The sequence below is a fragment of the Castor canadensis genome, chromosome 7 (genome assembly GCF_047511655.1).
Source record: "Castor canadensis chromosome 7, mCasCan1.hap1v2, whole genome shotgun sequence".
Classification (NCBI taxonomy): Eukaryota; Metazoa; Chordata; class Mammalia; order Rodentia; family Castoridae; genus Castor; species Castor canadensis.
Window position 1 is genome coordinate 54,629,126 of NC_133392.1, and position 27,780 is coordinate 54,656,905.

At 37.3% G+C, this 27,780-nt stretch overlaps 1 protein-coding gene across 3 annotated transcripts in view; it reads right to left on the minus strand.

Moving 5' to 3' along the window:
* Window positions 1-27,780, minus strand: part of Jmjd1c (jumonji domain containing 1C) — a 236,249-nt gene that overhangs the window by 187,863 nt on the left and 20,606 nt on the right. The window contains exon 1 of one of the 3 annotated variants that reach the window (XM_074078968.1): window positions 13,439-13,713. The exons of the other annotated variants lie outside the window; for them this stretch is intronic. Within the exon in view, the coding sequence (XP_073935069.1) occupies window positions 13,439-13,606 (168 nt within the window). The 5' untranslated portion in view covers window positions 13,607-13,713. Of the gene's footprint in view, window positions 1-13,438; window positions 13,714-27,780 lie in introns of those variants that run through there. 3 annotated transcript variants of the gene reach the window in all.

Here is a 27,780-nt window from a genome sequence, read left to right on the forward strand (position 1 = left end):
ACTTCTATTCTCACACTGGTTATATCAATTGTGTATCAGTCACTCTTAACAAATATGATACCAGAAAACTTGCAACACAATTTAAACTATATTACATACACACAAAAAATACAGACAGCTTTAGATGTATGTTCATATTTGTTCTTCTGGATTTTTCTTTTACTTTTTTTTTTTTTTTAGACAGGTTCTTGTAGGGAGCCCAGGCTAGCCTGGAACTCAAGATCCTCCTATATCAGCTTCTACAGCACTGAGATTACTGGCATGTGCCAACCACACTCTGTTATTCTTTTAGATTTAATGCTGAGAGGCAATTAAATTTAAAATTCCCAAAAAGCCTGGAGTCAGTGGGTCACCTCTGTAATCCTAGCTACTCAGGAGGCACAGATAGGATGATCATGGTTCAAAGCCAGCCCAGGCAAACAGTTCATAACACTATCTTGAAAAAGACCTGTCACAAAAAAGGGCTGATGGAGTGGCTCAAGGTGTAGGTCCTGAGTTCAAACCCCAGGACTGAAAAAGAACAATTTATAAAAAAAGAAGAAAGAGTTTATTATTACATCCCCTACAGCTTCTAGCAATTCAGTAAAATGTTATATACTTAAGGTGTGTATAAATAGGTGTCTTATAATTCAAAATGTAAGCAACTAGAGAATGCAAAAAGATTTTGAAGAAAAGATGACATAAAAATAACTGAATATCTCAACATTATGAAAGCTATATATAACAAACCTACAGCCAGCATTATACTTAACGGAGAAAAACTGAAACCATTCCCTCTAAAATCAGGAACTAGACAAGGATGCCCACTATCCCCACTCCTATTCAACACAGTACTGGAATTCTTAGCCAGGGCAATTAGGCAAGAAAAAGGAATAAAAGGAATACAAATAGGTAAAGAAACTGTCAAAATATCCCTATTTGCACACGACATGATCCTATACCTTAAAGACCCAAAAAACTCTACTCAAAAGCTCCTAGACACCATCAATAGCTATAGCAAAGGAGCACAATATAAAATCAACATAGAAAAATCATTAGCATTTCTATACACCAATAATGAACAAACTGAGAAAGAATATATGAAAACAATTCCATTTACAATAGCCTCAAAACCTAGGTGTAAACCTAACAAAAGATGTGAAAGACCTCTACAAGGAAAACTATACACTCCTGAAGAGATTGAGGAAGACTATAGAAAGTGGAAAGATCTCCCATGCTCATGGATTGGTAGAATCAACATAGTAAAAATGTCTATACTCCCAAAAGTAATCTACATGTTTAATGCAATTCCTATCAAAATTCCAATGACATTCATTAAAGAGATTGAAAAATCTACCATTAAATTTATATGGAAACACAAGAGGCCACAAATAGCCAAGGCAATACTCAGTCAAAAGAACAATGCAGGAGGTATCACAATACCTGATGCAAAGAAAAGGAAAGGAAGGTAATTAAACATATGGAATGCTGAAGGTAGATTCACTAAGAGGACTGATAAATATCTGATTTAGAAAGAAGAAGGTTGGGCTGATGGAGTGTCTAGCAAGTGTGAGGTCCTGAGTTCAAACCCCAGTGCCGGGGGGGGGGGGGGGGGGGAAACAACCCAGAAAGGTGGTCATTTTCAACCTTGATCATAGCAATTGCCCTCGAGTAGGGGGGCAGGGGTGATGGGTTGACAAAAATATGGGAACAGTTAGTTCAAAAGAAGTTAAGAACTAAAGCTAGTCTGTAAAACTTCAAATACCATTAGAGGCCAAAAAGGACAAAAATACAACATAAACCTTTTTCCTTATAAACCAGGTATTCAAGTTTCCCTACAATCACCAGAAAATTCTTATCTTTGCAACTGGTTTTTATTATTATAGTATTTATGTGTTCAGATTATCTGTGTTATAAGTGTAACTCCAAGGTGGGGAATATCTATAGTCAACAGGGGCACCATATTTATGTTTTAGAATATTTGTTTGTAAAGTATAATTCCAAAGGAGTGACGGGGTAGGAGGGTGTGACGGGCTGGCAAATCTACAGGCAACCAGGCACCAATGGCTCATGCCTATAATCATGTCTACTCAAGAGGCAGAGATCAAGAGTATCATGGTTCGAAGCCACCCCAGCAATTAGTTTGAGACCCTAGCTTGAAAAAGCCCATCATAAAAAAGGGCTGATGAAGTGGCTCAAGGTGTAGGCCCTGAGCTGTAATGCAAGTACTGCCAAAAAATAAAAAAATCTGTAGGCAATTTATAAAAGTAAACCATGATAAAATCAGCTTTTAATTTAAAAAATCCATCTTTCTTTCCAGCAGACTCTTTTGTTGTTGTTTTGATTGTTTTGTTTTGTTTTTTTTTTTTTTTTGACAGAACTGGGGTTTGAACTCAGGGCCTTGTGTTTGCCAGGCAGGCAATCTACCACTTGAGCCATACCCATAGTCCATCCAGTAGACTCTTGTTAAAAAGGGAACTCTTTAAGTGATAATAGCCACATTCTTACCAAGGAAGTTTCTCAACCTTGAACTCAAGTGAAGACTCCCAGTACAGCACTCATCACAAAGGCACTCAAAAAGTTCATAGCTTCTCTGACCTTCACTCAGTTCATGTTTACACGTTGCTTCTACAAAGCTTCTCAGAAACCTCCTCTTTATCACCATAGTAAAAAGCAGCCTAGGGTATCTGGTAAGACACCTAAAAAATTAGCTAGCATTTGTTGCCCTTAACGCAGAGAAACTAAAGCAGATACCTTAAAAGCAACTGAGGCCAATAGGAAAAGGGGACCAGGAACTAGAGAAAAGGTTAGATCAAAAAGAATTGACCTAGAAAGTAACACACACGCACAGGAAATCAATGCGAGTCAACTCCCTGTATAGCTATCCTTATCTCAACCAGCAAAAACCCTTGTTCCTTCCTATTATTGCTTATACTCTCTCTACAACAAAATTAGAAATAAGGGCAAAATAGTTTCTGCTGGGTATTGAGGGGGGGGAGAGGGAGGGGGCAGGGTGAGTGGTAAGGGAGGGGGTGGGGGCAGGGGGGAGAAATGACCCAAGCCTTGTATGCACATATGAATAATAAAATTATAAAAAAAAAAACAAAACCCTGTAATATTAAAAGTGAACCAACAGGGAGGTGTAAAATGGTAATAAGGCAGGCTAGACTTAGGGAAAGTTTGGGACTCTCAGAACATATATGACCTAGTATTGTATTTCAGGTTGAACATTCTTCTCTTTCTTTAAGCCTTCGTTTCAACTGCAAATGTGCGTAGGTAATTCATACCCTGGCCCCAGGACAATTTAAACCACCCCCACCTGGCCCAGGGACTGCCCATGTCCCTCTCCACTCATCCATTATTATTGGTTAGGAACGTGAAAAGCAAAAGACTCTGCTTCCTGCTTCCACTTGGCCTTGTGTAACTCCTCTCCTTAATCTTTAATAGACACTATTACCTTCTTTACTACAGCCATGTGTCCTTTTTGTGTTGTTTTGGTACTGATTTGAAAAAAGTTAGCAAATCAATAAAATTCAGATTTCTGGTCCTCCACCCCACATCTATTATCATGATATAGAAATATCAGATGTAAGAGAAAAAACACTAATTTCTCATGCACACTGAAGCTTAACCTTATTCACTGGCAGACCACAATGAATTAAAGAAAAAGTTGATGATCATTGACTTAAGTCATGTATATTGGCTTCTTCTCACTTCTACTGAACTTTAATTTTTTATTTCAAAGTGACTTAATAAATTGATTCTAAGTATGTATATATTCTTCTGTATTTAAGAACCAATGGAAAGATGAGATGCTGTCTACAGTCATGTTCATTCAGTGAAGTAAAATGGTTTCTTCCTTAAATAATTTAATTTAGCATTATAATATGATAGGTGGTCTGGGCATGATGGTGCACACCTATAGTCCCAGCTGCTCAAGAAGCAGAAAATTGTAGTTCAAGGTCAGCCAGAGTTAAAAAGTAACCAAGATCCCACCTTAATAAATTAGCTGAGCATGGTGATGTACAACTGTAATCCTAGTCACAGGGAAGGCATAGATAGAAGGATCACTATCCAAGGCTGGCCCTGGTCAAAAATGAGTGACCCCATCTGGGAATTAATTAAAAACAAAAACAAAAAGAGGCTGGAGGTATAGTTCAAGTGGTAGAGCAACTTGCCCATCAAGCACAAAGGAGCACCTGAATTCAAATCCCAGTACCACCCAAATATGCTCAGGGATTTTGAAAGTTAAAGCAATAATACATTTTAGAGAACAATGGAAATACTCTAAAGTAAGGTCTACTAAGCTTTATCAATGTGATTTTAAAGAAGAAAAAGAACGCAGGCCAAATGATTTGCATGGTACTATTGAAGATATTGTCACAGTCTACCTATTTTAAATTGTCTTGCAAATATTTTACCTAGTACTGAGGCTAAGATCCTTATCCTCCTCCATAAGTTACTATGGAATAACAACTGAGGGAGGAAATAAGTCCTATACTAAATATTCCCAAAGCCATCTTATATTAAATGACAATGCATAACTTTATCCATACATTAACATACTGCTTCCTTCTCTGATACTCCTCTGAACCTAAAGTTGTTTTCTGAACCTTGTTTAAACTCTTAATTTTAACAGATCCCTCAGAAGTTTCAGTCTAGGTGTCAAGTCTTTCACAAGACATAAATTAATTACATAGACCTTTCCCAACTTAAAAATTCTAAGACCAATTCTAGGAACGCTGTTTCTAATACCATACTGATATACATACATACATCCAGCACGTGATAAACAATTCTCTACATTCAAAATATATAATTTTGATAGCAACACATCAACACGGTCAAAACTGGAAGAAATTTGAAATGGTGTTAAAGAAGCCAAATTCAACTTAAATTTTAATCATTTGCCATTTGTCTAGGCAGTTAGCTGAAAAGACAGTATAGCTACAATAGAAGGTTCCCCTGGAAATCTCCATTATGACCTCCCTGTGACCTTAAAGGGTGGAAAGAAGGAAAATTAGGATAGACCAGAATGAGGACACTAGAAAAATTAGGGCATTGCAGGCACAGCCAATCTGAATGCTGTTTTCTGCACAACTAATTAGCACAGAGACTGAGTGACACTCCAGAGAAAAATGGTTAAAAACCTCAGACCACTTCTTGGGCACCTTCTCTTGGGACCTCTCCCAGCTCTGGGAGCTTTATTCCTTTGCTACTTTTCTATCTCAATAAATTCTCCCACTTTTCTCACTCTCTGTGTCTGTGACGTTGATTCTTCTATGAAGCTGATTCTTCAGCTTTGTGACACAAGAACCTGGATTTCTGACCCTCCCTGTGGCTAAACACATAAGCCAGCAAGGTTGAGTGGGAGGCTTTCTGTCCTACACAAATCTCCTTTAACACCATGATGCCAACCTTCGCCACAGTTTTTCAGGGGCAATAAAATTCATTCAAGGCATTAGTGGTACAAAATTTTCATACTGGCATTATTAGTTTTTTGCATTCATTCATCAGTGCACAGAGCACTATACACAGGCTACCTAACGTGGGATACGAATGGTGAAAGATAATGAAATGTGTGCTTATATGTTCTTGTGTTTCAAAAGTTTTAGGTTTAGTTTTCAATACAGTAAATATTGATGGGTATAACCCACATATATCAAAGTCCTATGAGAGCCTCAATAATTTTTAAGAGTTTAAAGAAGCAATGAAAAATTCTACATCAACATTCTGCAGGAAGACTAATACCAGTACATTGCTACTTGACCTCTGCCTAGTGATAACCAAGTCACTGTGACACAAAGTGAATATAAACTGTGTTTCAATTCCAAAAACATTAAAATGTAAAGACCTAGTGGAACATAAACTCAAAAGACTGAGATGGGGACCTTGTAATCCTAGCTACTAGGGAAGAGAAAATTGAAGGATTTGGGGGTAAAGTTAGTAAGAACCCATCTCAACCAATAAAAGCTGAATGTGGTGCTATCTGCCTATAATTCCAACTACACTACAATGCAAAAATGGGAGAATCTTGGTCCAGGCCAGCCCAGGCATAAATGCAAAATCCTATCTCAGTAATAACCAAACCAAAAATGGTGGAGGCACAGCTCAAGTTGATAGAAGGCCTGTCTAGCAAATCTAAGGCCCCGAGTTCAAACCCTAGTACTCTAGGGGAAAAAAAAAAAAAGAAGAAGAAGAAGAAACAGAAAGAAAGCAGGAAAGAAAAGGGAGAAAGGGAGAAAGAGAGAGAAGGGAGAGGGTAGGAAGGGAGAAAGAGAAGTATAAATAAGATAAATGACAAGATTGATTTTTTTTAAAAAGGAGCAAAAACTAGGAGGCAAAAGACTGACCCTCTAGTATCAAATTAAGAAGATGGCTAGAACTATAGAGAAAAGGAAGGACAAATGATAGTTCAAGAAGACTTGAACCATGGGGTTGCAGAAATGAAGAAGGAGCAAAGGTTCAGAAACAGTATGTACCGTAGCAATTAAACAGACTTTTTATTTTTACTTTTAAAGTCTAAATTAAAAACCATTCGGAAAAGCAATATGTCAGAGTATCAAGAGACACCAGATCAGGAATCAGAAATCTGTATTTAAATTCTTGTCCTGACACTTACTGATTGTGTGATTTCCAAACTTTTTTGAGTTCTACTTTTCAGAGGCTAAGAAAATATATATGAGCTGATGCAGAGAACAGGAGGATGGACGTCTGAGGCCAACCAAGGCAAAAAGTTAGCAAGACCTCATCTCAACAAACAAGTTGGGTGTAGTGGTGAACACCTGATATCCCAGAGGAGATACATGGGTAGGAGGAGACATGGGTAGGAGGACTGTATTCCCAGGCCAGGAGAGCAAAAAGCCCTATCTGAAAAATAACCTAAAGCCAAAAGGGCTGGAGGTGTGGCTCAAGTGCTAGAGTACTCACTCAAGAAGCACAAGGCCCTGAGTTCAAACCCCAGTAATGTCAAAAGAAATATATTCATATAGTTAACAAATATATCAATTAAAACAGGATACACCCCTTACATAACAGAGAACTTGAGAAAACACGTTGAAGAATTCAAGTGTCTATTACTAGTTCCTTTACTACTTAACTCTGGTAATCCTCATAAGAGCTCCATTTTACAGTTAAGAAAATTAACCCATGGAAAAATTAAACGTCACATGGTATGTATGCAATTTACCCAGAAATATAGTTTTAGGTCTAATCCCCAAAGTCTTTGCTTTCATTCTAGACAACTGAAGTTTATAAACACTGTATTAACAATCAAAATCAATAGCTCATTTAATTTTACCTGATACTGCATCATCTGTCAATTTAAGAATCACTAATATGGGGCTCCTGGAGGAGTTGCTCAAGTGGCAGAGCACCTGCCTAGCAAGCGTGAGGCCATGAGTTCAAACTCCAATACCACACACACACACACACACACACACACACACACAACCACAACCCACTAACCTTGTCAAATTCCAGTCATCCTAAAGAAACACTTAACAGAAATCACATTATTTGCAAAGGAGAATTTTGGTCTTTGTAATAATATGCAATGGGGAAAACCATATTGGAAGTTACATTAATTCAGAATTAAGAGCTTTGGGGACGGATCTGAAATTTAACTTTTCCTTAGTAAATATGTTCTTCCAAGATATTATAGGTTAAAAAGTATTAATGATAATTGTACAATTAGAGTAGGAAAACCTGCAGCTCTAGACCAATTGTTACCAGTTACACAAATGAGAAAAAAGATGTGCAAGCAAAAATGAAATATTACAAGTACTTTTAAAGAAATATTTCTATGAAACCCAAGGTTTTTCAGTGTTCAGTTATATTTAGTTATACATACTTACACACAGTTCCTATTTATTCAAAATAATTTCAAAAGAAGCTCTACTGAGATCCATTTTGTTGGGCTGGTTTGACCTAAAGGCACCGTTAGACCTGATATTTGCAATCTCCAAAAGCAATCTACTTGCCAATAAACACCAAAAAGCAGATTTCATTGTACCTTCTACCTTGCTCAAGTTCAACAAAATAATTGTTAGAATGACTCAGCTCCACCTGGTTAAGTCTAGGAAAGTGGCCTAAACCATGCTGTAACCTTAGAATTTCAGCACCATGTCCAACAAAATATTAAAGGGATTATGAGCTGTTTTTCTACTAATTAACCATGTATTTCCTAATTAAACCAATAGGTTCTATATTATGACAATGGATTTATGCAAATATGTAATTTTATAAAATAGAATGTAAGATAAAACAAAAATGTCCCATGAAAGGATTCCATCCAGTCAGGTAACTTCAGAAAATGTTTCAACATTAGCAATTTAGTAAGCAGCAATCTTTTTTTTTTTTTTTTTGGTAGTACTGGGTTTGAACTCCAGGTCTCACACTTGCTAGGCAGGTGCTCTACCACTTGAGCCACTGCGCTAGCCCAGTAAGTACCAAATTAAAACAAAGGATAACTCAGGTAATCCTTAAAGCTTTGTCACTTTAAGAAATGCATGTCAACTGGGCACCAGAGGCTCATACCTGTAATCCAGGAACTTGGGAGGCTGAGATCTGAGGATGGAGGCCAGTCCAGGCAAATAGTTTGAGACCCCCTCCTTCTCCAAAATAACAGAGCAAAATGGCCTAGATGCTTGGCTTACAGGGTAGAGACCTGACTTGCAAGTGCAAAGTCCTGAGTTCAACCTCCAGTCCCATAAATAAATAAATAAACTGTATATCAAACAACAAAAAAAAAGTTTGCTATAATACACACTGGAAAAAAAAAACATTTGAACATTAGGCAGATATATGATCAATGTAAAAACTTGAAACAAATTAACAATATTTGTTACCACTAATCTTCCACTTTTAATATTGAAATAATTCATTGGAAACCCTTCCAACTAGAGCTATTTTGGAGTTCAAATTTTGTTGGAGTTTATAAAGTTAAATACATCATACGTTATAGTAACGTAATGCAATCTGTGTAACACCCCTGCCAGATTTAGAACAGAACCCTAAGATTAAGCACTTTAACATTTCTCCTACAAACAAAACTATCCAATTCATACTAAGTTCTATTAAAAAAAAAATGAGTTGTTAGCCAGGCTTTGCTTTCAAATGAGTATTAAAAACCATGGAATTATTACAGTTATTTGAATTTCAGAACTACAGATAAGGGAAGGTGGACCCTAAGCTCTTTTTTTATCTGACTTAACACCGATGCAAAGTATAAACACACACTAACTGGAAAGTAAAGGTTGCCAGTTCTAGTTAGTATGCAAAATGCTAATGACACCTCTTTCCTGAAATTTCTACTTACCTACGAGAGGTTTTTTTTAATTTTCCTGTACCTACCCTTTAGAGCCAATAACAACAAATTCAAAAGAGTGAGAAACAGTCTGCCTATATACTCAAATCAGACATAAGTTCTACATACCAACTATACCGATGTTCACTAGTTAACTTGTTAAAAGTCACAATGACCAATGAAATAAAAATCACTCATTCATACATTAATCGTTTTGTGAATTGATCAGACATTAGCTTAACAGTGCTGCAAGATCATGGTATTAATGACAGACATGCCTAAAGAATTATTCAAACTAAACACAAAAGGAAATCAAATGCAACTACTCAATAGGAAACTGTAAGACATACAAAGTTTGCTAAATAACTTTCATCTTCAGGTACACAGTTCAGAACAGTTCAAAATATGCTGTAAGATCTGAACCTCTTCAAATTATTACCCAAAAATTCACCAAGCCAGGAACTGATGGCTCACCCTGTAATCCTGGCTACTTGGTAGGCTAAAATTAGTTTGAGGCCAGCCCAAGCAAATAGTTCACAAGACCCCATTTCCAAATTATTAAGAACAAAATGGACTGGAAGTGTGGCTCAAGCAGCACAGGACCTGCTCTGTAAGCTTGAAGCCCTGAGTTCAAACCCAGTGCCATCAAAAAAATAAATTAACTAAAAGAAATAAAATTCTCCAAAATATTTAGAGCAAATTTATGGGTGTGGTCTTTAAAATACAGTATATTTTTGTTCTTTTTGTGAGCAGACACATTTCTTCAATACTCTTTAGACAAGGCTAGCTTAAAATGAGGGACACAACCACTCCAAGTATCAAGCAAATGTAGACAGGTAGATGGTTAAACAGATCAATGAATAAATCAATAAATAAATGACTGATATCATCGATGAATAAATCACCAAAATTATCCAAACAAAATCCAGTGAAAATTATACCAATTCAACTCATTACTTAAGAGATCAAATGGTAATTGTCACTAAAATTCCTGACATGAAAAACTAAATTTTAGTCTCAATTTATTTTTATCAAACTGTCTAGTTCATATTGCACTATTCATATTGTACAACAAATGTTTCCTACCATGGTATGGTAAACAGAATAATGCCACCCCCAAGAGGCATGCCGCCCCATGCTTTCAACCACAGAATCTTTACCCTTTTATTAACCTGGCAAAAGGTTCAGAAGAAATGACATGAGGTATAAAATTTCAGATAGAATTATGGTTGCTAATTAGTAGATGGTAAGGTTATCCTGGATTATATGATTGGGCCTAATTAATCACAAAGGCACTTAAAAGTAGGAGAGAAGCAGAAGGAGTTAGAGGGAGATGTCGAGGGAAGAGACACTGGTTGACTTTAAACGGAAGAAGGGAGCTTCATGAGTCAAGGAAAATGGATGGGTTCTAAAAACTAGAAAAGGAAAAGAAATGAATCTCTCCCAAAGTTGAACACCTTGACTTTAGTCCAGTGAGACTTGTATCAGATCTCTAATCTATAATATTGTAAAATAATAAATTAGCATGGTTTAAGTCATCAAAGTTGTGTTAGTTAAAGCAGCACTAGGAAATTAACACATATGGCAATTCCTAAAACAAGAGCTAACCTTTCAAACACTAAGGCAGGAAGATCATGAGTTTGAGGCTAGCCTGGGCAACAGAGCAAGACTATGAGACACAGAGAAGACAGATACTCCCAAAATACGAACTGAATTTGAGAGACCTTAAACTACTTTCCAGTTTTAACATTTACCCTCTCAAATCATGTACCACATATATCATATCTGTGGTACAGTCACAATTTCTAATATGTTTACAAGTTTTTAATTATACGTTTGTAACTTAAGAAAACATAAAATTATCCACATTTCTCATGTAATTCATGGAGCTGTTTAAAATTTGTATTATAGTAACAAGTGTAAAAGGGAGATTAGATTACAGTGGTACTAAAGTGTCCAAGTTTCATTTAAGCAATATGAATGGAAGAAAGTTTGGAAATAAAATTTAAGAACTGAAATTACATTACAGTTAATACCATTCATTTTCCAAATAAAGACTGAAGAATAACTTATCAAAGGTTCACACAGCAATGGTTCAACATGTGTTTTAAAGTTAACATCCATATATAGTGAAATACAGATATCAAGTGTACAGATCAACTAGTTGACAAATGTATACACCACCTGACTATTAACCAATAATCAGGATATAAAACAATTCTATCACCTCATGGACTCCTTCCTGTTCCTTTCAGTCAATCCCTATCATCCATAGGTAACAATCTTTTATTTTTAAATACCCAACTTAATCCCTTGTTACTTACAAAAATGACACATGTAAGCCCCCTCTTCATCACTTACATTTCCAATAAAGTCTTTTCATAACAAATAATTTTTAAAATGCTAAACAAATAACTATCTAAATAGTTTCACATAAAAACCAAGACAATTTTCAAATCAGAGTAGAAAAATAAATTAATTCAAGGTATGGCTTTTATACAAGCAAATTAAACTGTCACAATCACAATTACAGAACCATTAAGATCAGTAATCGTGTGTGTGTGTGGGTGTGTGTGTGGGTGTGTGGGTGTGTGTGTGGGTGGGTGGGTGTGTGGACTGAACCCAGGGCCTTGGGCACACTAGAAAGATAGATGATCTACCACAAGATCTAACACTGCAATACACCCCACTCCAAGATCACTCTCGTTTTTTTTAAAGACTCTTGTTGGGGGCGTGGTTATAAGTAGTAGAGCTTAGGCCTGGCAAGCATGAATTCCAGTACTTCCCCAGAAAAGGATTCTTTTTCTTCTCCTAAACAAAAATAACTGAGCAAAGTCTTCAAAATTACCTCTATTCTTATTTCCTATTAGAAATTCCTATTAACAAAACAATCCTATTTTGCATTATCAAATCAATAGTAAAACATGTCGTATGAAACCTTACCATTACTAACCACAGTGAAGTAAATGGGTTTACAAAAATACACTCCGAAACTCCAGTAAAGGGCTGGCAGCATGGCTCAAGTAGTAGAGTGTCTACCTAGCAAGGGCAAAGCCCAGAGTTCAAACCCCAGTGCCGAAAAAAAAAAAAAAAGGAACTCTGGCAACACTATTAAGAGTTAAGTGCTTGTACGGATATTACAGTGGATTTGGAATTGTAAGCCTACAAACAGAAAACAAATCTCCAAATATGAAAAGGAAAAAAAGTAAATGCTTCAAGCCAGTAGGAGTAATTTCATGGATTATGTATTCAGAAAATAACCTTGAGAAACCTATTCAATGTCCTGTGTCTACTCCGCCCGTTACCTTCAACCTGTCCCCCCTGGGAGAATGAGCTTGGAATACATCAGAGCATATATCCCTGTCTCAAAGTCACGCACATATACCTACACTACTCAAAGAAAGTGTTGGCAGAGTCATATGTAAGGGGACAGGAAGCAAAGAAAAGGACACGTTTAGGTTTTGCAAAGGATTTAACATTTTGATTTACACTATTTCTCCCTTTATTTAAAGTCGTATAAAATGCAGGATCATGTAACACTACAGCACTATCCTCTTCATTTAAAAAGTACCAAAGATTTCTGTTACCCTCCATACATCTTTTCCGGTTAGTCAAGCATCTACATAGAGGATGAACCAGGGACCACCACTGCCGAGGGCTTTGCCTCTAAAGCACACACGAATCCGAGAACTGGACAGTAGCAGATCTCTTTTCTGTTCTCCCCTTCAACAAGCTCAAGAAACAAGTTCTGAGCCAAGCCCCTGCACTGTTAAGACTTCTGGACGAAGACAGACGCGGGGAAGCTGGCCGCGTCCCGACACGCGCGGCCCCCGCCCCCACCTGCCCGCGCGGCGGCGTCCGGACAGCAGCCCGGCCTTTCGGTGAGGTGTCGGCCCGGCGGCCGCCGCTGGGAAGCCGCGGAGGGGCCCCCGCAGCCAGAATGGGCCGGGGAGAGCCGACGGCTATCCCGGAACGCCCAGGAGTCCGCTCCGACACTGCCTCGGGCGGGGAAGGCACTCGAGGCAACCACGGTGGAAGAAGAGCAAACGCGCCGAGAGCTGGCAAGAGGGGCGTGACCGCCAGTTGGCCGAGAGGAGCCAGGTGCCAGAGGTACCCAGGAGGGGCGGGCGGAACGGGGACGCTCGCTCTTACCGCCAGGTCCGGATGGCTGCTGTCCCTGTGTGACACGGCTCGGATGACCCCCGCTCGCCAGCTCCGCCAGCAGCATCCGCTCTGCCCGCTCTCCAGACGCACCTCCTCGCCCACCGCCACACACAGGAACCGCTTCCCCACGAGCTCCGGCCGCGTCTCCACCGCCATGGCCGTGGCTGCCAAAGCGGCCACTGACTCCTCCACGGAGGGAGAACCAGGAAACCCCACTCCTACCGGCCGCCCATGCTGAGGAAGAGGACGGAAGACCGCGGCGGTCCCGCGAGCGAAAAGCACGGACCGGGGCGCACAGGACGCTCTGCCAGGGCACAGCGACTTCGGTCCCTCTCCGTCCCTTATACTTCTCTATACGCACACACTCGCGGCCTCCCGCTACAGCTCCAAAAAAAGAAAAAAAACTGACAAATGCCCACACGGCCGCCGGAGGTCCAAGGGAGCCACAGCCGTCGCCACAGCGCCGCGGCCAGTAGTACTCCGCCACCCTCCCTCGCAAGCATCCAGCGTCCGCGCGTCTCCTTCCGCGGCGCGGCGCCGCGCGGCGAGGGCGGGGGAAGGGAAGGGAGCCGCGCAGAGAGGGTCGGCGGAACCACCGCAGACGGAAAGTAGTGCCAGTAGTACTCGCGGATTGGAGAAAGAGCGACGGCGGGAGCGCAGCGCTCGCCTTCCCCGACACCGTTTAAGAGCATTCGTGGTCCACCTTTCCCGTGTAGCTCCCAGAGTGAAATGTTCCGGTTCCACTACGAATCACAAGTTACGGGATAAGCCTCCTCTCCAGAGTGATGTTTTTGGGAACTCATGGCGCCTGTCGTCTAGGTTAGCCTGTATTTAACCTGAATTAACAGTTCTGCAGTTCCAGGACAATCTACGACTTTAAATGAAAAGAAAGAAATCTGTTACTCTTTCATTCTTCCCACTTACTACAATACTGAATTTCGTGTTTTGAACTTTTAAGGGATTTCCCCTTTAGTGCTTTTTCTTTTGCTACCTTTTTACGAAAACGCTAAAAGGTCCACTGCGGGTTTCTGTCAACGCCCTTAAATTTCACAAACTGTCTCTAAGCCAATCTGAGTACTTTTAGTACTGATATTTGGTCTAAGACGTAATAAAAGGATGGCTCCAGATTCATTTATTTAAAAATACCGTGGAAAGAAAAGGATTTTAGCCAATCACAGTTCAAGAAAATAAATTACGTTTACTTCCCACCCAATCGCAACAGGGATTTGTAAACCATACACATACAGATCTACAATTTAATGTGCACAAACACACTCCACAGATGCCAGTGAGCAGTTCGATTCTGGACATACTATAGTTTTGGGGTTTTTTTAATCCAACCTGTGATTTTCAACTGGCAGTAGTGGTTATAATCAACATCAAGAATTCACTTAGTCCAATAAAATTTCATTCTAAATTCAGTTTCTTATGAGATCTTCTTAAACTTGTACTCCAAAATAAGGTGACCTTTTAAAAGTAAAGAAGTTTACAATAGTTATCAGAATGTATAGAAAAGATATAAAAAGATTGTTAATCTGCTTTCTGTAGAACACCCAATCCAAGCTGTTAAAAGAGGAAAAACAATGACCCAAACATTGTATGCACATATGAATAAAAGAAAAAATTTTTAAAAAAGAGGAAAAACACTGATGCTAATAGGTTAGAAACCAAAATTACAAAATGCATCTTAAATTGTCATAGCTCAGTTTTGCTAACCTAAAGAGCAAGAACAGAACTATAACACATAAGCAAAGGAAAACTGTACCCAAGAATGCACATTAGCAAATAGAAAACTTCACTTGGTCAATCTTATCTCCATGTCTTCTATCAATACTTAGGAAATTATTTTAAGAATTAAAGACTAAGATTTCTAAAATCTGTTTAGATTAATGAGCCCATTAGAACCCAGTGAAAATAACCCAGTATATGTAAAGATAAAAGAGTAAGGAGATCTACATTCACATACCAAATCATCAGTGCTTTGTTTTGTAAATCTTGGGCACATCACAGTTGTTAAAATATATCATAGGCACAAAGAGGAAAAATATAAAGTCAGCTGAGAAAAGACATACAAATGTAACACTGTTATTGCATAACTACCATATCCTAAATTATATTCTCAGAGTACAGGCAGTGGAATTGCTTTACATACATCTGCCAGTCTTTCCCCCTTTTTTTCAGACAGGGTCTCACTATGTAGCCCAGGCTGGCCTCAAATTCAACTCCTCCTTCCTCAACCTCCAGAGTGCTGGGATTACAGCCACAAATTGCCACACCCAAAACTGTTCTCAAAATTGAAAACACTGCTTTTCAGTTTTTATAGACAAACTCCTCTGAATGGGCCCCTAGAAACTCCCACTACAATGTTCAATTCCATCCTTATAAATTCAGTAGGAAGTATATAAATCCAACAAATTAATCAACATTTCACATGTAGAAACAAGGTTTATCAGAAGGCCATGTATCCCCAATAGTACTTTTCATCAAGTATCTTGTATTTTTAGAACTATATTCCAAATTTTATTCTATGAATTCCTTCACTACAGCCAGTACCTAGTGTGGATATTTTGCTTTCAAAGGAATCAAAAGTACTTTTTTCTATGTAGAATAAGAAGATGCTAAATTATTTTGGTTTCTGACATTTTGGGCTTTGTTTTGTTTTGAGGATATTTGTATTGTCTCATTTTCACAAGCAAATCATAACTGTGTAAATAAAAGGAAACTGAAGAAATTTTAAAGTCATATTTGAAACTTTAGAATATGTCTTTAATCTATGAGTTTCCTTAAATTCTTTACTTTCAAAAACATTGCTCAGAAAAATACCAGTATTAATCAATGTAAATAAAAGAGAGATGAGTCATGGTATTTTTTACTATATAGGCAAAGAGTGACAGAGAAGTATTTAAAAATAACTAAGTTTACACTTGGGGCTTGACTCAAGTGGTAGAGGGCCTGCCTAGCAAGCAGGAGACTGAGTTAACCCATATTGCCAAAAAAAAAAAAAATAGTAACAATAACTAAGTTTACTTACAGAAGCTAAGAAATTAGAAATACAAATTAATCTTTTACTGCTTCTATCCTTCATGGAGGTATGCCCTTAAATATATCTACAAACACACACATTCCAATCTGAGCAAACCTCAAACATCAAATGTTAATCTATATAAAAGACATAATAGATTATTTCATTTTTTAAAAAATTCACAAGTATTTATTCATAAAAATGATTTATTTTAAAAACAGACTTACAAGTCAAAATTTATTACAGGGCTAAGAGCTATAATTAGCTACTAAATTATCAATGATTACTAGTTCATGAAGTCTAGTTTCAACAAGCAAATAGCCAACTAGTATGGTTTCCACTATTTGACTTGGTATTATCATTGAAAGGGTCAATTATCCACTCTCATACATACTAATATTTGATTCCACTGTGGAAGTGTGGAAGTCTACTACTTCTTTTTTTTTCCATGCCAGGGATTGAACCCAGGGCCAAGCACAGGCTAGGCAAACACCCTGGGATTCTTACTTTAAATATCACAAAAAAATACAAAGAGATAAAAAGTTTACACATGTCTCTTATAGTAATATTACTCATCGTTTATGGACTACTTACTCTATGTCAGACTATATACTTTCCACATGTAAATTTTCACTTTAAGTATGAAGAAAATGAGCATTAGAGAAGCTTAGTAACTTGCCTAAGACTACACATTAAGGAAGCAGTTTTCAAAACAGGCCTTGTGATATGAATCCTAACCTTAACTATTAAATAAAAAGACCCAAGAAACATGAAGGTCAACCACTAAGTTGGTTCCCCATTATTAACACGGATTATTCCTAATTGATTTGCTCAAGATTTACTTAGCACTTACAATGTATCTCACATTCTGCAAGGTTCTGAAGATAGGTTCTTTGTCCTTGAGAAGCTCAGAGTCTATCTGGAAGATAGACAACAGAAATGCTTTAATTTGTTTACTTAAGAAGTGCCAACAGAATGGCATACAAGATAAATTTAATGAATTTTAACAAATACTTTTCTAATCTGTTATAATGTGGAAGTTTTTATTACTAGTCAAATGTGAAGACTGGACTGAGTTTATAAGGTCTTAAACTATATACAGGTACATCTAAGAACTGTGAAAATCAATATTAAAATTAAAAAGAAGGAAATCAATAATTTAAACTAAACTATGCAAGTCAAAGACCAAGGCAAATCTCTTTTACCATGCTTCTTATTAAGCCTTAAATAATTTGTATTTTGGTATTTTCCTAAGCATTTATTTAAAATCATTTCTCAATGACATTTTTGATAATGTTAAAGTAATTCAAATACGAATTCCTTACAGAAACTATTACTGATTCCTGGACCAGGACAAATTGGCCCACATAGATTTTCAAAACCTATTCTATTTGTCTTAATATTTACTGTAACTGTGTATTGTTTTACATTGTTCATTTGACAGTGCATATGCTCTATATGTACAGGATAATGTATCTTTATGATGTTGGTAACTATACTCCCAGCATCTAAACTTCTTTAAGAGAAAACAACAAATGTAATTGGCTAATTTAATGAATAAAGCAAAATATATCTTTGCTTTGGTAGGAAAGGGGAATGACATGTCTCACTATGTAGCCTAGGTTGGCCTCAAACTCAAGCTCCTCTTGCCTCAGCCTCCTGAGTGCTGAGGTTAGAGGTGCCTTTTATGTGTGCCAACTGTATCTTTTCTTAATTCAACCAAACTAAGAACTTGGAATGTCTTCATCAAGAGTCATGAATTAGAGTTCCTATTCTTCCTACAGAGTTATGTTAGACAACATTGTCTCATTTCATCATGGAAGTACAATGTTAAATAAGCCTTCAAAACTTGTAGTTCAGCAGAAAAGCAAGATTGTTCCAAGGAAATTTTCTACAGAACAGGTATAAGGAATCAGTCGCTATTCACAAGGAAAACATTCATTTAGCTACCAAACTACCAATTTAATACAAACCTATATCCAAAATACCAGTCTATTTTTAATCTTCTAAAGAGAACAATCTCAAATAACATCTTTGATGGAGCCAACACACAAATGTGAATTTCTGTCTTCTTGATGCTATGAGGAAGAGAGTGGGAGAAAAAGAAGGAAGAAAGGAAGCAGCAGAAATCTCTATTGAACGTTCTAATTGTACACTCTGCCCATCTGGTATTAAGTTTCTGATTTAATTTCTGGCTAAAAGGGAACCTGCCTCTTCTTTTCAACATTCTCTTCCGAATTAAGGAGCTGAAGATTTGATTTTTAATGACAAAACATTAGAAATTTAGAAAGAATGTGTATGGCATTGGAAAATTCCTAATCTGCTAGATAAGAAACTACAAGAAACAATGAAATAGAAAGTTAGCATTTAGCACACAGCAAGGTTCTTGTCCATGATTTCCTACAGCACTTTTCCTCTGTTCATCACCTTCATAAATGCTCTATTAACTACCATCAAAATATGCTAGATGCAAGTTTGCACTTTGCAGACAAGTTAGGTTCCCATTGGTCCCACAAACTTTCACTACAGTCAAGTTAGTAGCAGCAGTTAAGATCTATGAGAGTATTTCTGTTGATATACATGAAAGTTCATTAATAAAAGAGCTTTTAAACCTGTATTAAAACAATGAATGAAGCCAGGCGCTGGTTGGCTCATGCCTGCAATCCTCGCTACTTGGGAGGCTGAGATTTGGGAGGATCGAGGGTTCGAGGCCAGCACAAGCAAATAGTTCAAGAGACAGCATCTCCAAACTAAGAACAAAATGGACTGGAGGTGTGGTTCAAGTGGGAGAGCACCTGCTTTGCAAGTGTAAAACCTTGAGATCAAACCCTAGCTCCACCAAAAAGTAGTAAATGAAAGTCAAAACACAATATAAACTAAAATGTAACACTGACTCAAAAATCTCAGCATGTTAACTATACTCTATTGATGCTCTTCTCCACAGCTGAAGCCAGATTTTACATAATGAAGGAAGATCAAGAACACACAGTTCTGAGGTACACTTCTCAAACTAATGGCATCTGGTTTCAAAGAAACAAAACCAAAACAAAACAAGACCTAGCAGTGAAATAGGGGAATCTTCAGTCACTCCTTTCTTTGGTATATCCTAAAAAGAAACCACATGATTACATATAATGAGATTTATAACCTACTACGAAACACAGATATGTAATAAGAATTACTCTATATAAAGGAAACCTGTTTTTTAGCTCCACATGTGTTTCACTACTACTGATAATTTACTTATTTAATTAAGGAGTGCATAAAATAGTGCAACAATTTCAAACCCTATGCCCACAGAAGTTCACTACTTAGAAGCCTTAGGTTTCAAACTTCAAGAAATGCCACTACAAACTTAAAAGTCAAATCAACATCCCCCAAAACATTCTGTTACTCGAGGACACATTGTGATTATTACCTAACATTAAATGGTGAAGAAAAATACTCAGAAGGTTAATAACAAACATCATCTTAACAAAATATACAACCGCTTGGGTAAATTGGTCAATTCTCTTCCAAGATCTTTTACAAATAAGTGTTTTGAGATGTATATCCCAAATATAGCAAAGTTGAAATTAGAAGTCATATAATGTGATATAATGAAAGAGAAGGAACCAAGAAATCCAGATTACTTCTGCCACTACCTACTGAATACGTTCAGCAAACCACTTTATCTAGGCATCATTTACAAAATGTCCAGGCTAACATAATGTTTAAAGTTTCTGAAAAGTCTACTTCTATGGGCTTCCAGGTAACTCAGTAAGTAGTAAAGTATACTCTCCTATCACAATGGCAAATTCAAGCCTGAAAATGTTAAAGGACAGACAAAAGTAATCTTGTTTATGTAGCAAAACAATTCTTTTTAGTCAAAAAATCTTCAAAATTTGTTTTCTCAAAGGTCTCACAGAAGAGATACATATCAATCATTAATACCCATATATTAATAATACAGACTAAAGGTGTTACCAATTAACAATGGAGTTTTAAAACCAGGCTTGGTGGCACATGCCTGTTCAGGACCAGCCTGGATTACAGAATGGACCCTGTCTCATAAAAACCAAAAAGAAGAAGGAAGGAGGAAGAAGAAAGAGAGAGGGGAGAGGAGTGGGGGTAAAGAGGGGGAACAGGAGGGGAAGGATGAAGGAAGAAGAAGAAAAATGATACTAGAGAGAAACTTGAACCTACATAAAGGAAGATCTCTGGAAACAGTTAAAGTAATAAAAAAAACTTTTTCTACATTTTAACCATTCTAAAAGATAACTACCTTAGGCAAAAAAACATTAAGAATGTATCGTGAGCTTATTGTACAGGTAAAAGTAAAATGTACGAGGCATTAGCACAAAACATAACAGAAGAGACTGGAAGCATATGGTTAGTTCTAAGGCTTCCATGCCACCATGAAGCCTACATTTGATGGTACACTGTTATTGATTAAAAATGTGTACTGTAACTGCTAGGAAACTTAAACAAAAAGAAATTAAAGAAGGCTAGGGGTGTAGCTCAGTGGTAAAGGGCCTGCATGGCATTCGAAAAGTCCCAGGGTTTGGTCCCCCACTACCCTCGCCCTCTTCCACAAACAAAGAAAAATTATTTTAAAAAGAGGTATAAATAATATGCCAATAGAGAGATGAAGGGGAAGCATAAAACATACTCAATTATCCAAGAGAAGTTAGGAAAAGGAAGTCATGCAGTCAGCATGACTGTCTATGTAAAAAAAAGAAAATCACAAAGGATCTTAAAAACAAGTCCTAGCACTAATAAATGAGTTTAGCAAGGATGCAGGTCACAAGATCAATATGCAAACATCAGTTGTATTATTCCACATTGGAACAAAAACTTGGAAATCCAAATTTTAAAATGCGACTTAAAAAGCCACCAAAAAACACATATAAATGTAACAAAATATGTGTAAAACCATTATGCTGAAAACTACAAACTACTGATGAATAAAAGAACTAAATAAGTGGAGAGATATACCATGTCCATAAACATAAGACTCAATAGTATTAAAACTAATTTTCTATAACTGATCTACAAATTCAAAGCAATCCCAATCAAGATGAAGCATAAAGTTTTGTCAAAAGCTGATTCTAAAATCAAATTTGGTAAGGCTAAAGAACTGGAATACCCAAAACAACTGGAAAGAAAATACCACTGCTCTGGGTCTTTAAAAGGCTGCAAATCAGAGTAATGACCAGTAGTGGACTCTCATTTGAAGCAAAGGATCCTCTTATCCAGACTCCTAACCCCCCATGGAAACTAAGATAACAAACCTGGGTTGTTTTAAATTGCTAAATTTATGGGCCTTACTTTGTTACAACAGCAATGGAAAAGAAATATAGTAATTATTAAAAACTGGAGAATATTAGCTTTACCCATGATATTCTCTGGGCTCGTCTAAATTAAGAGAAATGATGCTATGTTCTTCTGAAGCATTTCAATTTTTACAAAAGAATGCGAACCGTAACACAGCTTCACTGTATAATGGTATAGATTTAATCTGCAACACGGAGGATTTGTACCTCAAATAGTTGCCAGAAAGTATCTCGAATTCACTGCTAAATCGATAACTGAAAAAATCTCCTGATAAACAACGTCTATGACAAACTGTCCACAGGATACTTTTACACAGTCCATTTACTTACTCAAAACTTAAGATTCTTCAGAAAGCAGGAAAGGAGCTGGTATCAGAATCTCTATGGGAATAGATGATTGCGTTTTTAAATGCTTATTTTAATACAGTATTTTTATATTATAAAATGTGCAGTCATTTTTTTCTAAATACTGACTGTAATCTGACAAGGGTTAGACTCACAGAGAAAAAACAAGGAAGTTTCCTTAGTTTTCTTGACTCCCACTACTCCAAGGCCCAGGGGATCCTCAGAACATTAGGGCAATCTAGGAAAGCATGTTCTCCTTCCTCCTCATTCCCTGCAGAGATGAGTTAGGATTTAGCGTAATTTTTTTTTTTTTTTTTTTTTTGTAATTCAGGAATGTAAGTATATCCACTAAGGGGAGGATACCAGCTTCATGATGATTAATCAGCACAGTGCCTGGCACAAAGTAAGTGCTCAGTAAATGTCATGCATTTGTTGTTTTTGTTGTGACAGTATAAAAACTTTTTAAACACAGAGGAGAGTATCTGTGGCTTTTCCTGAAATACTTTTGCACTCTCCTCTTTCTATACCTGTTCTTTGAAAATCTACCAGCTATCAGGTTGTCCTCTTGAGAAGCCTTTCTTACAACCTCCATTTCTTCCTCATAAAACAAAGTCAGATAAAGAAATACCCTCTCCCCTCAATACTTTGCTTCTTTATCTGATAATGTGACAGTTCAACAGGTTTCACTATTCTATTTCCATACATGAATACAAAATATTTCCACCATATATGCTCTCCTTCACCATTTCCTTTTGCCCACCCACTGGTACCCACCCCCCAGATAAGACCCGAAAACAAAACAAAACACATTTTTGTTTGTTTATGGTAGTTATAAAGAGGGTTCCACTGTGATAGTTCTATGTATATATGTATTATACTCTGAATTGGTTCGTCCCCTCCATTATTCTCCCTCCTACACCATTACCATTCTTATCGTGACTTCAACAGGTTTCAATGTTCCATATTCATACTTGTATAGAAAGTTCACCAACCATATTCACCCTCTTTACTTTCTTTCAAGTGTCTCTTCTTATTACTTTAATTCTACCCTCTCTAATGGCTCCTTACTATAGGCAGTTAAAAATGCTCATGGCTGTCCCATCTAAAATGTAACAAACCCATCCACTACCCTTACCTGCACATCACTCTGTAGTTACCACTCTCTCTTATGTTATAATCAATATTTCTTGAAAGACCTTTTTCAAAATAACTTTGCATGACTTTCCTCAATTTCTTTTTACCTCTAATCAAATATTGATCTAATATAAGGCTCACTCTGTACTTTACATGAAGTAGCACCATTTTCCTCAGTTCTGGCATTCCCTAGGGCACATCATCATCTGACACTATGCGCATGGTACTACTCTAAATATTACATGACTTCTATTATGATAGCTATGATGTAAAGAAATGGAGGTTCCAAGGCTAATTTGCTAAAGGTCATGAAATTTGTTAAATCCTGGAGCCACAATTTAAATTCAGGTAAGTTCATGGTTGTTATCACAAAGTCTAGAGAGGGCAAATATAACAGCTTCTATTTTCTTTTCTCTCTGAAGGGAAGATAAGGTCACGTGCTAAGTATAAGAATAAGGTAATGAGATGGGAAATTTGAGGAAAATAAAAATCTGAAATAACCTCAGGAAAAACTGGAGAGTTAACTAGGAAAGGTTAACTGACTTCCAGGCAAAATTAAGGACCTATTAGAAAATGCAGATTATAGTGACAATGACCTGTGATTTTTCATCAGGAACACACATGAAGGGGCAAACAAGGCACTGTACAGTCAAACCACTGGCTGTGAACAATGGAGATAGAGTGAGCAGTTTGTTTCCTTAGGACATTTGGTAACGTCTACAGACAATTTTGGTTGTCAAACCTTTTGGAAAGGAGTTGTTACTGGAAGCAATGGATAAACATCCTACGACGACGTCAAGAACAGCCCCCTGAAAAACAGCTCCTCTGAAGAGGTGGCACATGCTCGTAATCCAGCTACTTGTGAAGCAGAGTTGGGAGGATTGCAAAGTTCAAGCCAGTCCAGGCAAAGTTAGCAAGACCCTAACTCAAATACAAAACAACAGGGCTGAGGGTATAGTTCAAGTGGTAAAGCACTTGTGCCAGGCCCTGGATTCAATCCCTAGTACTGCCAAAAAAAAAAAAGAATTATCTGGTCCAAAACATCACTAGAGCTAAGGATGAGTCCCTGGATGAGACTGATGAAAGCTGGAAGACTTCCTAAACATCAATGGAAAGAAAAAGGGATAAAGGAGCTAAAGATACTGATCAGAGTTAGGGTAACAAATAGACTATGAAGGTAGGTAATACAAAATTTAGTATGTGAGGGGCCCAAGAGATTAATGGGGAAAGCAAAGCAGCCTCTGTGTTTGAGATATCTGAATAGCCAGCCAGCATATCACCAATAAGAGGATATTCCCATAGGTTGAGTATGTAGACTGGAAAACCTAAAGTGCATAAAGGAGATAACTGGCTAATTAGAAGACCGTTGATGGACCAGAAGCCTGGGAGCCTACCTATAAAGTCCTTCTATGTCAGACTTTATCCTACATACTAAGAAAATTATTTCATTTTACTTTATTTTCAGTGCCAGGGACTGAATACAGAACAAGCACTCTACCACTTGAGCTGTGGCCCCAACCCTTTTGCTTCTACATAGGGTATGTTACAACTGCCAGGACTAGCCATCCTCCTGACTCTGCTTCTGAGTAGCTGGGATTACAGACAAGCAGGCCACCACACCCAGAAACCAAAGAAATCTATTGATATTTTAAAGAGAGTAGCAAAAGTGGAAGTAACAGTTCAGGAAGATAAATCTGAAGGACAACCAGTTGAAATTAAATAAGCAAAAGAAGTAAGAAGCAAAGAGATCTTTAGAAGATTACTACTATTGTCCAAAAATAATGTGATAAAGGCTCAGAGAGTCTCCAACCTGGAATAAGAACAGACAGAAAACTTATCATTTACTCCAACACTATGTGAACCAATCAGGAGCCAGAATACTTCACATTCATTATTCCATTTATACCTCACTTAAAATGCATAAGAAAGTTAGTCTTCCAATTTTACGGGTGAATAAACTGAGACATAGAGAGGTAAAAGTGTACACAGGCATACAGTATGGATGGCAGAGCTGGGGTACACTCCAGAACAATCTTGTTTCAAATTCACACTTTTAAGAACTGATACATGTGTAACCATGACTTAAAAAAAATGGCCTGAGGATGAGGCTGGTAAAACATTTACACACATCTGTGTCATTGCATGGCCTCAGTACTTTATAATCACAACACAGAATCTAGTATTTGAACACCTCTTTACTTTTACTGACACTCTTCCTTATTTCAAACAAGAGTAGTAATCCATCAGACCAACAGAGTTGAGCCATTTTAAGCCTCCCTAGAGCCAGAAAATGTATTTTTGAATATTTTTAAACAGTAATCTCAAGAGGTACCTATCTTAGATTGAGGCCAATTTGTGGGGGAAAAAATGTGATTTTTTTTCTTCCTTAGATAAAATACAAAAAGCACATTAGAAAAAAAAAAAAAAAAACTAAGACAACTATCCTGATAGTTGTGTGCATTATGCCCAGATTCCTTTCAAACTGTGTTGAAAATGAATCTTTGAAAAACTGCTGTCTTTTACTTAATATTACTCCTGACTACAGTAGGGACATGTTACCAGAGTTGATCATCACCATTTAACTAATAATCAACAGCAGAATATAGGAACACAGTTAAGATAACATATCTTGTGTGAGAAGTTCATTTTCCACAATTTGGTAATTGAATATGTTACAATTATGATATGAAATAGTCTATAACCTATCTACACTACAGGAAGCAGAGAAAGTAAGGGAGGGTATGTCTGAGGGATGCTTCAGGGTGCTAGAAAGAGACTGGTTTGGGTTTTTTGTTTTGTTTATTATTGCAGTACTGGGATTTGAACTCAGGGCCTCATGCTTGCTAGGCAGGCACTATCATGTGAGCCACTCTTCCAGCCAAGAAATATGCTATTTCTTGATCTGGGTGAAAAAATCATTGTAATTCATGTTATTCCATGTACTCTGTTCTGAGTGTATAGTGTCCATTAATATTTTTTTCTTTTTTTTTTTTTTTGGCAGTACTGGGGTTTGAACTCAGGGCCTCACAATTATTAAGCAAGTGCTCTTACCTCTTGAGCTACTCTACCAGCAATAAGAAAAATTTTAACTCTTACTAAAAAATGTTTATGAGTGAGGAGCCTGAAATATATAAGAAAAGCAGAATGAATCCAAAAAGCAGCCAGGCATGGTGGGACACACTTAAGAAGGCTAAGACTGGGTCACAAATTCAAAGCCAGCCTGGGCACTGTCTCAAAAATAAAAGTAAAAAAGGGCTGGGATGTACCTCAGGGCTAAGAGAGCTTGCCTAGCATATGCAAGGCCCAGGGTTCCATCCCTAGCACAAGAGAGAGAGAGAGAGAGAGAGAGAGAGAGAGAGATAACTGAGTGTGAAAGCTAGAGCAATAGAAGGCTCTGATTAGAGTGGAATCAAATTCACTGTTTCAGAAATGAGCATTCAAAGTGATTAAAGGACTACCTTTTGTCCTTGGAAATGAGAAGAAATAAAATGCAAGTGAAATTGCTTGAGATAAAGAAGTTAAGAAAATGAGAAACTGTGTTGTGGAATGGGCCATATTTTCACATAGATGATACGTAAAGGAATGGCAAGAATAGAAAGCAAGGTGGTGAGTGAGCATTATTTCCCAGTGAATGGAGTTTTATAGACAACTAACTGGAATAAGGAAGGGAAGAAAAGGTATGAATGGGAGACATGAACCTCAAAGAACCAGGATTTTCACTAGAAGGAAGAATAATAGTGTTCTAGAAATGGCACTGGGCAGTAAAAAAAGGATTTTATACTACTCATGATCATGGAGAAAAAGCACAGTAGGAAGAAATGAAAGCCAAGTGTTGACTAGGCAAGGTGGTAGTTTCCTACCCTAATGTGGCCTTCTCAAAATGAATAACATCATCAAGAATTTGTCAAAAATTAAATAAACCAAGAGAAATTTGGGGAGAGACAAACTAATATTTACAATGAGAACAAATATTTTCCCTAAAGGCAGGTTCAATTTTAAAATAATACACTTCTTTTTGTTGTCTTCTGATGCAAACTAGCTACCAAATCTAATGATGATATACATTGTCTTGAAAAGCCTCTACACAACTTGCAATGCATTAGGTACTAAAAATGACAAAAGGCTACTGCTTATTTTTATAGTATAACACTTTGATCATTACACAGAACACATGCAACTTGGAACTCTGGGCCTGTACAAGCTAGGCAAGTGCTCTACCTCTTCTAACATACCCCCAAGCCCTAACAACTTGGAGGTTTAAATTCAACTTGCTGGCCTTTTCTCAGTAGGCAGAGTTATGATTATTTGATAGTGACCTTAAAAAGATAAACTAAATAAAAGAATGAAGTGTAACAAAAGGTATAGTTTTTTATATAGAATATATCAAGTACAAAAGGTATTTTAAGTCCCTAATTATAAGTAATCTACCTTATCGTATAAAAATGCACTATTCAACTGAAAAGTCAACTAGAGACAAATATGATCACCCTTATTTTGTTTTTACCTGAATCCTG